Raw genomic sequence first — 16,166 nt, 5'->3', positions numbered from 1 at the left:
TTTTTCCCTGGGTACAACAGAGTGTTACAAGGGGACATAAATTTAAGGTGAAGGGTGGAAGGTATAGGAGGGGGGATGTCAGGGGTAGGTTCTTTACCCGGAGAGTGGTGGGGGCATGGAATGCACTGCCTGTGGGAGTGGCAGAGTCAGAATCATTGGTGACCTTTAAGCGGCAATTGGATAGGTACATGGATGGGTGCTTAAGCTAGGACAAATGTTCGGCACAACATCGTGGGCTGAAGGGCCTGTTCTGTGCTGTATTGTTCTATGTTCTATAGCAAGATCTGGACAGTGTCAAGTGGCAAATAATATTCACTCCACACAAATGTCAGGCAATTACCATCTCTGACAAAAGTGAATCTAACCATTTCCCCATGACATTCAATGGCATTACAACACTAAATCCCCCACTATTAATATCCCAAGGGTTACCATTTACTGGAAACTAAATTGGATCAGCCATATAAATACTGTGTCTACAAGAACAGGTCAGAAGCTAGGAATCCTGCAGCAAATAACTCACTTGTCCACCATTGACAAGTCACAAGTCAGGACTGTGAGGATTATTCTCCAGTTGACTAGATGAGCACAGCTCCAAGAACACTTGAGAAACTAGACACCATCCAGGACAAAGTTTGTACCCTACACACCACTTTTAAAATGTTTACTCCCTTCATTATCAATATACAGTGACCGCAACTATTTACCAAAACTTCTTTAACAGCATCTTCTAAACCCATGACTTCTAACACATAAAAAAACAGGAACATCAGATGTATGGGAACACCACCACTTGCACGTTCCCCTCCAAGCCAAATACCATCCTGACTTGAAAGTATATCGCAGGGTCAACATTCTGGAACTCCCTCCTTAATAGCATTGTGGGCGTATCTACACCAGCTGACTGCTTGGTGGTGATCCTATGCTGGATGGTAATGGGTTTGGAGCTGCAGTCTAAGGAGTCGACTCTGGGTCTGGATTCACAGATATGTCAGACCAGGCAAGGATAGCAGATTTCCTTTCCTGACGTATTTCAGTAAACCAGTTGAATTTTTACAATAATAAACAATGGTTTAAGGATGATCATTAGACTTTCAATTCCAAACATTTTTATTGGGTTCAGATTCCACCATCTGTTGTATTGGGAATCATATCTACCTGTGTCTCTGGTTTAGTCCAGCCACATTACCAGTAGGACATAACATTGTTAAAGATTGAGACTCATCAATCTACTCAGCCAGTTGTCTAGGAAGATGTAACATGTAACAGTCTGTTTTACATAGGCCATAACTAGCAATCTATCCTGGGTCAGAGGCTATGACTGTCCTAATCCATGGACCTGAGCATATCATCCAGGCTGACAATGGAGTGCAATGCAATAGTTGTTTGTTGTGTGTTGTACTGTGACTTTGCCCACTTTTTTCAGCTTGGAAAATTATAGAGGCATAGGCTCAGTGCATTTCTGGAGGGAGTGTTGCATCACTGGAAGTGACATCTTTTGTCCTTTAACAAAGGCCCCCTCCCATTAATGTAAAAACATCTTGTGGTGTTGCTTCAAAGAAAAGCAGGGGAGTTCTCACTAATGTTCTGGGCAATGATTATCCTTCAAGTAACATCACAGAAAGAGATGATCTGAGCTTGATCATGTGACTGTGTGAGGCTGCTGTGAGAAAACTGGCTGCCATATTGATATAAAAGGAAAGTGCTGCAGATGCAAGAGATCATAATGACAACCAGTAAGTGCTGGAGAAACTCAGCAGGTCTGGCAGTATCTACGGAGAGAGAAGAAACTCCACTGTGCCAAAGAAGTCATTAGACTCGAAATGTTAACTGTTTCTCTCTCCACAGATACTGCTGGAGCTGCTTAGTTTCTGCAGTAGCTTCTGCTTTTATGAGTCACTGCATTTCCTGGTGTCTTCATTTTAAAACTCATTGATAGTGAAGGTCTCTGGGAACATCCTACAAGCGTATAGAAGCTGCTAATACTAATTAGATCATGGAACTCAAGTTTGTATTTCACTTTTTGCTCCCAGCGATTGCTGGAATAAGGCAAAGGAATGAGTTTTAGTTTATTATAATGTCCAGTCTCTCATATGCAGCATTGAGATCAGAAAGAACCATATAAACTACTTTGGAGTAATGTAGTCACAGAAGTATACTCAGAATTTACAGCAAACACAGACATTGCTAACAAAACTCAGCAGATCTGGCAGCATCTTTTGGAAGAAAGCAGAATTAACGTTTTGAGTATGATGACTTGTCATCAGGTCTCATTCGACTCTTCATTATTTTCCTGACCACCCCTGCTTTCAGCATTGTAAATAGTTTAACCTACCTGGCATTCCCCAAGCTGATCAATTTTTTAGCAGACCCATCATAACCCCAAATTATCTGTTACGTTGCAGTGTTACAGATTTACAACATGGCAAATAGTCTTCCTGGGAAACCAATGACTGAATTCTTGACAAGTCTGTAGAATTTGGTGGAACACTGTGAGTAAGGTCAGCACTTTAGGAAATGTCAAAGGATCACTTGGTTTGTAGAATTAATAATATTGTGACTCAAAGGATCTGGACCTCAAGAAAGCCATAGAACTGGCCCTTTACCTGCAAAAATATTGGAAAAGGGGGTCAGGAACATCAGGGGTCCATAAACGGTACTGTCTTCAACCTTGGACAATCCCCATACCACAGAGCCAAATCCCAGGTGGATAATACTCACAGCTCCTGTTTGTTGCTGAGTGACAATTGGCGATTGGAGTCAAAGGCTGTGAGCTTTTAGAACTGGATGGGAAGTATCTCTACAATACAATGAGAGGCAAGAACACCCATCTGTGCGTGTGGTTGTAGAGTTCACCCCAGACAAGGCGAAATACATACTGCCCAAGCCGTAGCCACCTCAAGTCAGGGCTTTGCAAATAAATCAACCTGAAGATGAGGAATTGTTACAACTAAATTGCATCACTGCTCCCAAAGTGTTCCCAATTAAGCTCAAACTCCAGGTAATTGGCCACCCGCAGACATGGAGGTAGACATAGATGCCACTGTATCTATTGTTGGGGAGTGAACCTTTAGGAAATTCCAAAGGGGAATCTTCGCTTTAAGCTTGTAAGGCAGCAGGGCTAGATTGGCCACATACTCTGGGGAGCCACTCTTATTATTGGGACCACTATAACCCCAGATAGGCACAGACAACAGACAATCCGACTGGCCTCGTTGGTAGTGAAAGAACCAGGTTCCAACCTTTTGGGAAGGGACTGATTACAGAAAGTCTGCCTGCATTTGGCAACAGATCTTAAAAATGGGTACTGCTTAGCTATATGAAATCATTAAGAAGTATCCCAAGGTGTTCGAAGAGGGCCTCTTGAAGATAAAAAGTGACAGGGCCAAGGTCTATGTAGACCCAGAGGTCCAACTTAAATACTCGAAGGCACATCCAGCCCCCTATGCCCTATATGCCAAAGTAGAGGCCGAATTGGAACGTCTAGAGGAACTTGGCATTAAATGCTTGGTATAACTTTCTGACTGGGCCATGCCAATAGTCCCAGTTTTAAAACGTGACAACTCAGTTTGCCTCTGTGAGGTGTATAAGCTAATAGTCAACAGAGCTTCCTACTTAGACAAATACTTTCTGCCACACAGAGAAGACTTGTAGGCAAAGCTGGCTGGAGTCACATATTTTCCAAAATGGATATAAGCCATGCCTATCTCCAACTGCAGTTTGAGGTATCATTCAGGAAATATGTTAATCTAAAAACTCAGAAAGGTCAGTCTGAATACGCTCACTTGCCTTTTGAGGTATCTTTGCCTTATGCCATGTTTCATAGTGTCATGGAGAGCATCCTTCAAGGGGTGCCCAATCTGGGAGTCTATCTGGATAACATTTTAATCTCAGGAATTACTGCAATGGAACATGTGGAGAGTTTGGAGGAGGTCTTACAGCATTTTTCTGAGGCTGGCATCTGGCTACAAAGGGAAAAGTGTCTGTTCCAGATAAACGAGGTAACATACCTCAGATATAGAGTCGACAAAGATGGACTATACACTCTCAAACAGAAGGTGAAATTTATAAAACGATGCTCCAATTCCGAGGAATGCAATGTTTTGCTGGTGCAGTGGTAGCATCCCTACCCCTGGACCGAGAGGCCCAGTTCAAGTCCCACTCACTACAGAGGAGTGTAATAAAATCTCTAAACAGGTTGAATAGAAAATGAAGTTAAATTAAACAAAACTTTATAAGGTGGTAGTGTCCCTACCCTTCCACCAGGAGGCCAGGGTTCAAGTCCCACCTGCTCCAGAGATGTGTAATACATCTCTGAATAGGTTGATTAGAAAAATAGGTTAATTAAAGAAAAAACTAAAAATTATAAACTTAAAAAAAGAGACTCAGGGTTGTCATGTTTGCCACTGCCTGCCCCACCTCCTCAGTTATTCTCATGTCACTGGAGAGAGAGCATGTAGTGTTCATCAATGCTGTCAATGCCTTCAGAGAGATGGGAACCATGGGGTTACTTGTCTCTCCAATTCAATTTTGTCTTAGACCCTTCCCACTCTCCCTACCCCTCCTTCACTTTTGGTGGTTCATGTTGGTCATAATGGGTTTTGCTTGTAAATATCTAGTTGGCTACGTGGGTATTTTACTGGCAGTGGTTAGTGTTTAGAAAGGAAACGAAAATAAAACAAGTCATGCTGGCTTTGGAGCTGGTGAAGTCCTCCATGGTGTGTGATAGCACTTCAGGGTATATAAAACGATAAAGTGGACCTGTGGTGCAGTGATAATTCCCTACCCCTAAACCAGGCGACCCAGGTTCAAGTCTCACCCAGTCCAGATGTTTGTCATAACATGTTTGAACAGGTTGTTTAAAAAAAAAGCACATCATCCATTTGTCTGAGCTGTCTGTCCCAGGCTGGAGCTGGCCTCTCTATGCCATGAGTAGTGGCTTTATTTGGTGTTCAAGAATAAATGATGTTCCAATTAGGCTTCCTGAGCGATCACAGTTTTAGATCTCCGTTTTTTTTGTTTTATCTTACATAAGAGTTGATGGCTTTGGATTGAGTGAGTAATTTCTTCCTAAGCACAGCTGAGATGTCAGTCCCCCCTGCCAAACACACACACCATCTCTTCCCCTGTCCCCATATTTGCATGAAGCTTGCACAGTTTGACATATTATCAGGTGCTAAGTGATGTTTAACTTGCTCGACAATTTCTAGCCACACTCACTGAGGTTTGAATCTTGCATAAAGTCAAAGCTCTGACTGTAGGAAGAACACACAACTTGGGAATAATCTTTTAAGGTCAATCAAAGAAAGGGGGGTAAGAGGAGTTGGGAGGGAAAGAGAGACAGAAAGAGTAAATGTGGCATAATGCATAATCACTGACAGTGTCAAATGAAATCCAACTCCAGTCTTACCTCTTACACAGTCTGCACAGAACACAGCAAATTGACTCCAAAACCTTATTTTGATTCCATCCTTCTGGCAGAATCACAAATTCTGTTTGTGAGCCATCTATTGGAACAGTTCCTGAACCAGAACCTCAAAAACCAAGGCAGAATTTTTTTTAAGAAAAGGTTTATTTTCTGTTGGTTAATTCTCAGTGAGCAGCCATTAATCATTTCTCGTACCGCTTAACATTCTATATTTTGAGTTCTCTACATTGACATTTAGACATTTAACAATGCCAATCCATTGCTGGATTCTGCTGTAGTGTTGCCACTTAAACATTTAAACTAAACAACCAAATTAATTTGACCTTCATTTAAAGGAGCAGCCTGACCCACTGGCAGCTTCAAGATACTGAGTGTCTCTACATCTGGGTCACTTTCTGTACGTTCTCCACAATGGTATCACGATGGAGAATAAATCAGATGCCGTTTGCACTGCCGTCCAGGATTCTGCCCAGCTCCTTTTTGCTGTTAGTATCATAACTTGGCTTTTTCAAACACTGATTGGTTGCTGCCTCCATCACTTTGTGAAATGTAGGCAGCATAGCTCCATTAAACTTTTATATTGGAGTTATTTTCACAAGAAAGAGAACTCCTGCACATTTATGGAAACTTACACAATCAACAGTCATTGTCCAGTTGTCCAATGTGACTTGAGTTGAAGACAGTCACTGAAGCTGGTCTCCAGAGCTAGGTGTCAAATTTGAATCTGCGCAAGGCCAGAGCTGCTGCATCAGTCTGAGACTGGGCCTGAGGCTCTGTGACTCACATGCAAAGTTCCACAACTCCCTCTGTATGTTGGTTGGGAGGTGCTGACTACATGGAAATTTCAAACAGCGGAAATATCCCGTGGAAACTAATCACAATATGTTTTGATATTAAACAGTTTCTCACAGCATGACACATATCAGTGACAGAGATCAAAGTAAAGGCAGCAGTCAATGCCCAAATTACAGAATTTATAGAAACAAACCTAATTCTAAATGATGTGTGAGCCAGTTTAAAATATAATAATTAGAATTTTAAACATTTAAGCTGGAATTGGCCAGCAGACTTGCTTCTTTTAGCTACACTCATCATGTAAGTAATAGTTTACTGAGTTACAAAATGTCAGTGTCAAGGTGTCAAGTTATTATCAAGGTGATAGATAGCCCTAAAGGGTCCAGCTTATGCTCCTAATATAATTGAAACCAAAACCTGGCTCATAGAAATCCTGCTGCTCTCCTTCCTCTGCTGTGTTAACATGAGGGGAACAATTTCACTTTCCCACTGTAATTTTGCTGCATTACCATTACCAGTGGGTACCATGCAGGGGGCACAGGACTAGGCAGAGCAGGCCCTAGGTGGGGGACAGTGCTGCTGGGCAGCAGCAGTGCTACTATACAGGGAGCACAAGGCAATGTTGATTGGTAGGAGACTGTGCTGCTGGTCACAGGGCAAAGCCCCAGGCAGGGAAACCTGCTGCCACCACTGGAAACAACATTATATATGGAAGTGGCATTACCTGGAGGTCAGGTCTAACACTAATGTGGCATCAGAAAAACAAAGAAAAGTTTGTGATGATGCTCCATTAAAATTGTTGTGTGTGCCTGCACGCCTCAAAAATATTTTTTTCTCTCCCTCCAGCCACCATTTGCAATTGCAAATAGCATGGAAACGTGATCCTTTCTGAGGATAGATTAAGAGCAGACTGTGTCCTGTAAGCTCTATTATTCAGCATTGTCTTTAGTTGTGATTTCCAGCAGCTTGGCTCACAGATTCTGTCCACGAGACTCTGCAAATTCTGTCGTGCAGCTCAACCATTGGTCACTTTGTCAGGTGTATTCATTTCTGATTGGCTGCTGCTAAATTGTTATTGTGGAGAGTAAAATAAATCCTGTGGGTCAGCTGACTGGTTGCCATTGTATCATACAGTGAAAGGGGTTAGATTGAGTCTCACATCCAACTTGCTCATCATTTGTTGACCTGAGGTCCTCTTGTGACAGCGGATATTGTAGGCTCAGGGACTAATCATGCACATGTTTGTCTCTGTGGCAGGTAAGTGTGTGGAGTGCACGTGTCGATGGTGCATGGTAAGTTACTCAACACCATCAGACCCTTTTGCAGCACAGACATTCACACAAATGTTGTGCATTCTGGCATCGTTGGTGAGTCTGCCATCTTGTGTTTATGGTAAGACCGGTCCAATGTACTGGTGTGGCGAAGACTAGGGAAGCAGCTGTCAAACCTGGTCTTATTCTCCATCATGGAACAGCAACACAGGATGCGGAGAAATGCTCTGCGCATGTCCCTGCTCCTCAGAGTGTATATGATGGGATTCATAGCAGAGTTGAGTGTAGATAGGGCCAGGAAGATTTCTGCTTTGTGCAGGATCTTCAAATTGCTTTCTGTGTAGGCAAAGTCCAGCAGTAACATGATGAAGGTGGGTGCCCAGCAAATAATAAACACACCGAGCACAATCGTGACTGTCTTTAGCAACGCCAGGGTCTGTGGAGCCGCAGTTTCACAGTGACTGGATCGTACAATCAGATAAATCCGCACATAAAGGATGACAATAGACAGAAGGATGATGCTGAGCAAGGTGATACAGAACAAAATGTAATTCTTGGAGAACAGAGGCAGCACAGTGGAACAACCATTTACATGGCAGAGGCAGTTCCACCCCATTACCGGCAGCCCACCCAGCAGCACAGAGGCAATCCAACAGCTTCCAATCAGTAAGCACATCCGAGTATTCTTGTCACCGCTGTAGAGTTTGACTTTCACAATGGCTGCATGCCTTTCAATAGCGATGGCCAACAGACTGAGAACTGATGCAGCCAATGCAACAAACATGGTGCCCTCACGGATAAACCACTGCAGCGGTGTCAGCTTCATGGTCTGGCTTCCCGAAAACACAATGTTGAAGATGTAAGCAATGCCCGCAAAAAGGTCCGAAAGTGCCAAGTTTCCAATGAAATAAAACATGGCTGAGTGGAACTTCTTATATCTGCAGATGGCCACCAACACCAAAAGGTTTTCAAGGATGATGAAAGAACACAAAATGATGAAGACAACAGAGGTGACACTCAGGCCTTGTGACTTATATTTCGGGTCTGCAAGTTTCCCAGTGTGGTTATAATGGAAACTTATTAACTCCCTGTTGTAGTAATTATTAAAGGAGCCCTCAGACGCGGTGCATAGTGGTTCCCCCATTTCTACAGAATTCGCTGGTTGCAGTCGGCAGTCGATTCCTTCAAAGGCATAATGTCTCTTAACACCACGTTGGAGGCCCACAGGTTCGACAAGATTCAAGAAGGGCTACTGTCATCACCTATAGGAATCAACAAAGGAAAATGAGGTAGTTAGTCACTGTTATGAGAAACAAACATCACAATAAAAGGTCATATGTGGGGAAGGGGGGAGGCCAAGAAAATGTTGACAGTTTTCTTTACTGCCCCTGGAAACCAAATCATCCTCAACAGGACTTGCTAAATGATCTGTTTGCAGCACAGAATTATTGGTTCAACTCATCGAAAGAACACATCCTGCTGGACATATTATTAACTCAATAACTAGCAGGGAGTTACAGTGATAGAGACAAATCTAAATCTCCTTAGTCACAAGGTGACCTCATCTCAGATCTCGGTCAACCTGACTCCCAAACTAACCCAACAAGCAGAGTTTCTGAGATAATAAAGTTGCACCAACTCCATCAGGCATGTGCACTGGGGCTGCACAGGGCAGGAGGAGAAGTGGTGCATATTGGCATGACCTAGTTTGGTGCTGCAGTGGGATGTAAACAGGAATGGGGTTGCACTGGGACATGAGGAAGATTGGTACCACAAAGCAGCAGGAGTGAGATTTTAGCTGCATCCAGGCATGAGCAGGATTGATGTGCAGTGGGGACATGGTTGGATTGAAACTGCACTGGGGCAGAAGTAAGATAACAGCAGCATAGATACTGAGTTATGACCATTGCAAGGGTTCAGTCTGAGAATCACAGTCACCAGGCTGAATAATATACAATGCTCTACATCATATACCAAGACTGCATAGAGAACCAACTCTGCAGATTTGAAAACTTTCAAATGGAGGCCTCCATCTATATTCCGCCTTAATTCCCATCCCTGGGATTTGTCCAGTCCAATAATCCTCACTCTGGTAAAACTTCTCATTCATGGCCTGGTGCCAGTAACTGAAGGCAAACATGCTGTCCTAATATCAGAAAGGGATTAGGGGGTCAGAGTATTAGAAAGAGGATTTTACTTTTAAACATTTGATGGGGTAGGATAAAGTGGGGTGGGGGTATGTGTGGAGGAGTACAGATTAATATGTAGCCTCTTCCAATCACAAAAAGTTTATCAATTCATCTGTTGAGTAATTCAAATTTTATATCTTCAATTCAAAACGTGGATGGTAGTGTGATACAACCCATTCCTGCTAATACTCCTGATTTCTCCTGCAGACACTCCCTGCCCTCCTCCTCCCAATACCCCCTGCACTCCCTTCAATATTCCCCATACCCCCCTTCCCAATCCTCCCTGCTATCCCTGCCCCGATACTCCCCATTACCCCCTCACCCGATACTCCCCACAATCCCATTACCCGATACTTCTGCAAACCCTCCCTCAATACTCCCTGTGCCTCTCCCACCTAAACTCCCCGCACTCCTCCCCTGATACTCCCCGCACTCCTCCTACTAATAATCCCCACATTCCTCCTGCTGAGACCCCTCACTAGACCTTGTTATTAACAGGGTTTATCATTTATTCGCACATAATCTAATCTAATCTAATCTAATCTAATCTAATTATTAATTAAATTCACTTCATTAATATTCAGTCTCCAACTCTATCCGTCCACTACGTAAAAACAAAACACTTGATATGAAAGTCAGAAAAGGTACGTGGCAACTCCAGCCTACCCATTGCTCCTCCTGGCCTTCACCTTGAATGCCAGGCACCAACATCTCAAGCATGCTTCATAGTAAGCAGATGCAAGCACCCTTTGTCCACAGTTGCTGACGTCCAACATATGCCAGCTTCTGATTCATCATGGCAAGCTCCAAACCACTTATGGTTCTGCACTTTTAATGTTACACTTTGTAGTGCAATGGCAATTAGTGCAAGGGCACTTTATATGCAGGGACCCATCTCACGGAAAGGACCAGGTTACATTGACCTTCCTCCTATAGGGCAGGCATTTCTCCAGATGGTACTGACCCTACTGGTAATCCTAGATCAAACCGGCAAGGCCCAATGCCATGGCCCATCCTGAGAAGAGGCTGAGCCTCCACACCATGCCATCCAACCAGGACCTCCAGGTCCCTGCCTGCAAAGCAGGTGCCTATTTCCTCCCACCTGCTAGGTTTGGAGCAAATGCCACAAACTGCACAGGGCAGCTCTGGGCACAACAGCCTTTTAATAATGACACTGCCACCAGCGGTACTGCTGATTCCCAGCAGTGGTGAGCATCTCCATGTATAGTGAGTGGTAGAATTCTGCCAGTATCAAATGAGAGGGGTACCGTAGAGATGAACTAGGCAGTCAATAAGGTAGGCCTGCAGTGACAGCACAAGAAAACTCACTAGACCTTATGGAGAGAAATCTCTATGAAACTCCATAAAAATGACAATTTTCCAAAATATGACAAAAATACAGCTCTCGGTATCTGGATGCATGTAGCACTCAGTAAAGATGAAGGGGTAACACTGTCAATTAATAATAGCACTAATGCCATAAAGATTATTTTAGTTAGGAGATCAAGATATAGATTCGGTTAGAATGGAGATAAGAAATAGTTGAGGAAAGAAGTTACTCATGGGAGTAGCTTATATGCCCCCTAACAGTAACCGCAGTATGGGACACAGTATACAAGAAGAAATATTGGCTACCTCTGATAAAGGGACAGCAATAATTATGGATAACTTTAATCTACATATCAACGGGAAAATCAGATTAGCAATACAAAAAAAAACTGTGCATGCTAGAAATCAGAAACAAAAACAGAAATTGCCAGAGAAACTCAAGAGCTCTGAAAAGGGTCACTGGACCTATATCCACAAATGCTGCCAGACCTGCTCAGTTTCTCCAGCAATTTCTCTTTTCTGTCTATTCAATCCCTCTTATACTAAATCCCATTAGCCTTCTTGATTAAATGATGTGGAGGAGCCAGTGTTGGACTGGTGTGGACAAAGTTAAAAATCACGTAACACCAGGTTATAGTCCACCAGGTTTATTTGGAAGCACTAACTTTCGCACTGCTCCTTCATCAGGTAGTTGTGGGACAAGATCACAAGACACAGAATTTATAGCAAAAGATTACAGTGTCATGCAACTGAGATGATATATTGAACAAACCTAGATTGCTGTTAAGTCTTTCAAGTTTGAGAATGGGTTTTCAGTTCATTAATAAGCAAAGAACTGAAAGGATCTGGAAATGAGGAAATTGGAGATCAGAAGGTGTTCTAAGAAGCAAAAGGGAAACTTCATTGAATCCAATGGCCTGGTGCTAGTGCATCATGTTTTCCCCAGTATTTTTTTCTCCGCTGATAATATAGCAGTTTGCTGTCTGTATATGTGTGTGGGGGTTAGAGTTTCAGCCAGCAGAGTTATCCGTTGATAATTCAAAGTTCTGTTTGCCTGTGTTTAGAGTTGATTTCTTTGTAATAATTAGTACTTTGCGATAATGAATATAGAAACCTGGTCGGTGTTTTCCGTAAAACTGACTGAATCAGATAGGAAAATCAGGGACTATGAATAATTTGATTAAATCTTTAACTTTTCTGTTGTTTCCAGGGAGTAATAGGGTTTGAGTACCAGCACACTTTCCCAAATGGATTGTAACATAAATTGCCCATTTATTCCTTTTAGTACCTTTTGTTAGAAACCAGAAGGTAATAATTACTGTTTTACTTGAAACATATCATTTTCTCCAATGACTTTTTAAAACTTGTAATAAATCCACAAAGTTCTTATCCTTAAAATACTTGTATGTTCCTTTGTATCATAAGCACATATGACTAGGAGCTGAGGTAGACTATTCAGATATTCGAACCAACCCAGCCATTTAATAATTTAAGAACTGTGCCTTTTTATTTTTGCATGTTTAAAAGCTGTGGCTGCAAGGAGAAAAAAGTGTTTCTAAAAACAGGGATTTACCAGGGTGGCTGCACAATTTCATAGCAAGCAATTCAATACCTATTGTGAACTTCATTTCTTGTGACTATGGGTTCCTGAAATCTTAATGTAATTGCAATAACTGTCTCTCCCAACTTGCAAGTCTCCCTCCATTCTGTGTCCCTGATTTTCTCCCTCCCATTGTCCATGACTCACTATCCCTGTATCTGTGACTCTCTCCTCCCCATGTCTCTATCTCTTATCCATTCCATTTTCCCTCCGCGGTGTCTGTGATTCTCTCCTTCCTTCATCCTTTTCTTTCTTTCCCCCTCAACAGTGTCCATGATTCTCTTCCTTCCTGTATCCCAGACTCTGCTCTTGTATCCATGATTCTCTCCCCCTCTGTATCAGTGACTCTCTCCCTCCCTGTGTCTGTGACTGTAATTTTAAGTCTCTCTCAACATTGTATCTTTGATTCCCTGTGTGTCTTTGTAAGCAGTCTTTACATTGCCTTATTAAAGAGAAGGCTGTGGCATGACGTAAATTCTTCTACTTCTGGGTAAGGCCAGAGCATGTGTCATAAATATAAACCGGTTACTCAGAAATCCAAAAGGAATTCAGGCAACAATTCTTTACCCAGAGAATGTTGAGAATGTGGAACTCACTATGCAACAGAGTGGTCAGGATGAAGAGCACAAACACATCTAAGTAGTTGCAAAATAAACTCATGGGGGAGAAAGATCAGTACGTGTGATTTATGAATTTGGAGGAGATCCCTGTGGAAAATAAACATCAGCACGGTTGGTTTCTGTGCTGTTCATTCAATGCAAATAACTTTTAAGATATGATTTCTCTAAGGTGCTGTCCCCTCCACGCAATGAATAATTTCAGCTGGTTTGAAGTTACCCATTTGACCAATGTGATGGCAGTGAGGTTAAACCTCTCCTGTGTGCTGTATAACACACATTTGTGCCATAGACTCAGTCTGCACAATGTGCTGACAGGTCATCTGAGAGTTGGTTAGTACCTGCAGCAGAGTGCCAGAGAACAAGAACAGAAATTGCTGGAGAAACTCAACAGGTCTGGCAGCATCAGTGGAGATAAAACCGGAGTTAACATTTCGAGTCAGAAGGGTCAGTGGACTCTAAACATTAACTCTGTTTCTCTCTCTACAGATACTGCCAGACCTGCTGAGTTTCTCCAGCAATTTTTGTTTTAGCTTCAGATTTCCAGTTTTTTGTTTTATTGTATGCCAGTGAACAAGGCCTGGGTCTCACCCTCTTCCTCCTAGTGACATTTGAGGAGGAGTATGGTGGTGTAGGGGAAGAAAACAAAACAACCAAAGTAATGTCAGTGAACATTTATCTTAAGTTGGAGGACAGACAGATGATCTCACTGGAGTTTTTCAACATTTCCACTCTGATGGTGAATGTTTATGCTTAAAAGCCATGCTGGGATTTCCCACTCTGCTGCTTTATCATCATAAATGAACACCAATGTACTGACAGGGCTGATACACCTGTTTTTGGGACCTTCAGCTACTACTGAGCAATTTCATCCTATCACCCAGTCAGAACCAGGAGTGACTAATTGACAGCCCCTCAGCCCTGCATGTAGTTTTGAATATTGCCTCAGTGATGTTTGCACATACTGCAAAGACTGGACTGTAAAAGTATTTAATTGGCTGTAAGGTGCTTTGGAATGTCTGGTACTCTTGAGCAGATTATATCATTGAAAATCTATCCTTCTTCAAATGGTGTGAGTTGATGTGAAGTAGACTGGATTTTATCACAGTCAAATGCTTTATTAGATAGGAAGTGGGCTGACAACCCTCTTGCAATTTCTTTAAAAACTAATGACTTCTGCTTTCTGGCTGACAGGACATAACTTGACAATATTCTACATTATAAGGTACATGGCAGTGTTGTAGCTGCCCAAGAATAGCTTGGCTAGTGAAGTGGCTAATTCTGGAGCACAGATCTTCAGTACAACACTGACAGCTGTGATGCTTGGGAATCTGGGAAGTCACTGAGATGGATCATCCATTGGACACTTCTGGCCAAAGATGGTTACAAATGTTTCAGCCTTGTCTTATGCACAAATAGCATGTGCTCTTCCATTATTGAGCGTGGGCACTTATGGACCCTGCTCAGTGTGCTGCATGTTTAACTGAACACTGCCATTCACAACCGCATGTTGCAGAACCCCAAAAGGACGGGAAACTTGGTGAGTTTGATTGGTTAGATTTTAGCAAAGCTTTTGATAAATGAACCCTGGAGATTGGACTTCAAGATTTGAAGTCATAACTTAAGTGGAATACATCTGATTTGGACCAACACCTGCTGAACAAGAGGAAGCAAAGGGTGTTTACAAGTGGAAAGAGAGTTGGACTGCTGGGATTCGGCGCTTGATACATGAGAAGGAGCTGTTAAAACTGAAAATCTTTGTGCAGGAGAAGAAAAAACGCAGGGGTGACCTTATTGAATTATTCACAATGATAAAGTGTATTGACTATATGAATATAATAATATAGACACTGTTTCTAGGAAAACTGAATAAGCTGGTGCTATTTTCCCTGAAGTGTCAGAGGCTGAGGGGTGACCTTATAAAGATTTATAAAGTCTCTATATGAGGGGCATGGATAGGGTAAATAGACAAAGTCTTTTCCCCAGGCTAGGGGAGTCCAAAGCTTGAGGTGACTTGAGGTCACATGTTTAAGGTGAGAGGGGAAAGATTGAAAAGGGACCTAAAGGGCAACCTTTTCATGCAGAGGGTGGTGCATATGCGGAATGAGATGCCAGAGGAAGTGCTGGCGGCTGGTACAATTACAACAGGCATTTAAAAGGCATCTGGATGGGTATATGAATAGGAAGGGTTTAGAGGAATATGGGTCAAATGCTGGCCAATGAGACTAGATTTATTTAGGATATCTGGTCAATATGGACGAGTTGGACCAAAGAGTCTGTTTCCATGCTGTACATCTCTATGCCTCTATGATTCTAAATACTTAGAAAAGAGTGAAATGATGTAACAACTTGCAGGATGTGACAATATGGAGTGAACAACAATGCAAATGCTGAGTGAGGTCTGAATTAGTGACTCAAGTTGGATAGATTTAAGTTCTGAAAGCAGGGATAAGAAGTCAGTGGTAGATATGTTATTGGAGGGGATTCTGAGGAACTGGTTTTACATGCTTTTGGAAAGGCAAGGACTGATTAGGGATAGCCAGCATGGCTTTGTGCATGGAAATTGGGACTCACTAACTTGATTGAGTTTTTTGAAAAAGTGACAAAGAAGATAGTTGAAGGCAGGATAATAGATATTGTCTATATGGACTTCATTAAGGCATTTGACAAGGTTCTACATGGTACACTGGTTAGTAAGATTAGATCTGCCCAAAATCCACAAACCTGACTGCCCCGGCTGACCCATTGTTTCAGCCTGCTCCTGCCCCACTGAACTCATCTCTGCATACCTCGACATGCTCCTGTCCCCCTTAGTCCAAGAACTCCCCACCTACGTTCGGGATACCACCCACGCCCTCCACCTCCTCCATGATTTTCACTTCCCCGGCCCCCAACGCCTTATCTTCACCATGGACATCCAGTCCCTATACACCTCCA

General features: G+C 42.6%; 1 protein-coding gene and 1 long non-coding RNA gene across 5 annotated transcripts in view; one reads left to right on the top strand and one right to left on the bottom strand.

Moving 5' to 3' along the window:
* The window catches only part of LOC122552320, a 45,404-nt gene extending 31,651 nt beyond the window's left edge, over nt 1-13,753 (top strand). Inside the window, exon 3 of the long non-coding RNA XR_006312356.1 lies at nt 13,719-13,753. This is a non-coding gene — a long non-coding RNA (uncharacterized LOC122552320). The remainder of the gene's footprint in view (nt 1-13,718) is intronic.
* The window catches only part of LOC122552319 (sphingosine 1-phosphate receptor 2-like), a 98,716-nt gene continuing 88,104 nt past the window's right edge, over nt 5,555-16,166 (bottom strand). For all 4 annotated transcript variants that reach the window (XM_043695060.1, XM_043695057.1, XM_043695059.1 and 1 more), the window contains one exon: nt 5,555-8,756. In XM_043695060.1, the coding sequence (XP_043550995.1) occupies nt 7,559-8,638 (1,080 nt within the window). In that variant the 5' untranslated portion in view covers nt 8,639-8,756 and the 3' untranslated portion in view covers nt 5,555-7,558. The remainder of the gene's footprint in view (nt 8,757-16,166) is intronic.

Source organism: Chiloscyllium plagiosum, chromosome 8 (genome assembly GCF_004010195.1).
Source record: "Chiloscyllium plagiosum isolate BGI_BamShark_2017 chromosome 8, ASM401019v2, whole genome shotgun sequence".
Classification (NCBI taxonomy): domain Eukaryota; kingdom Metazoa; phylum Chordata; class Chondrichthyes; order Orectolobiformes; family Hemiscylliidae; genus Chiloscyllium; species Chiloscyllium plagiosum.
Note: the sequence above shows the minus strand (reverse complement) of the source record. Positions and strands in the feature narration are given on the sequence as shown.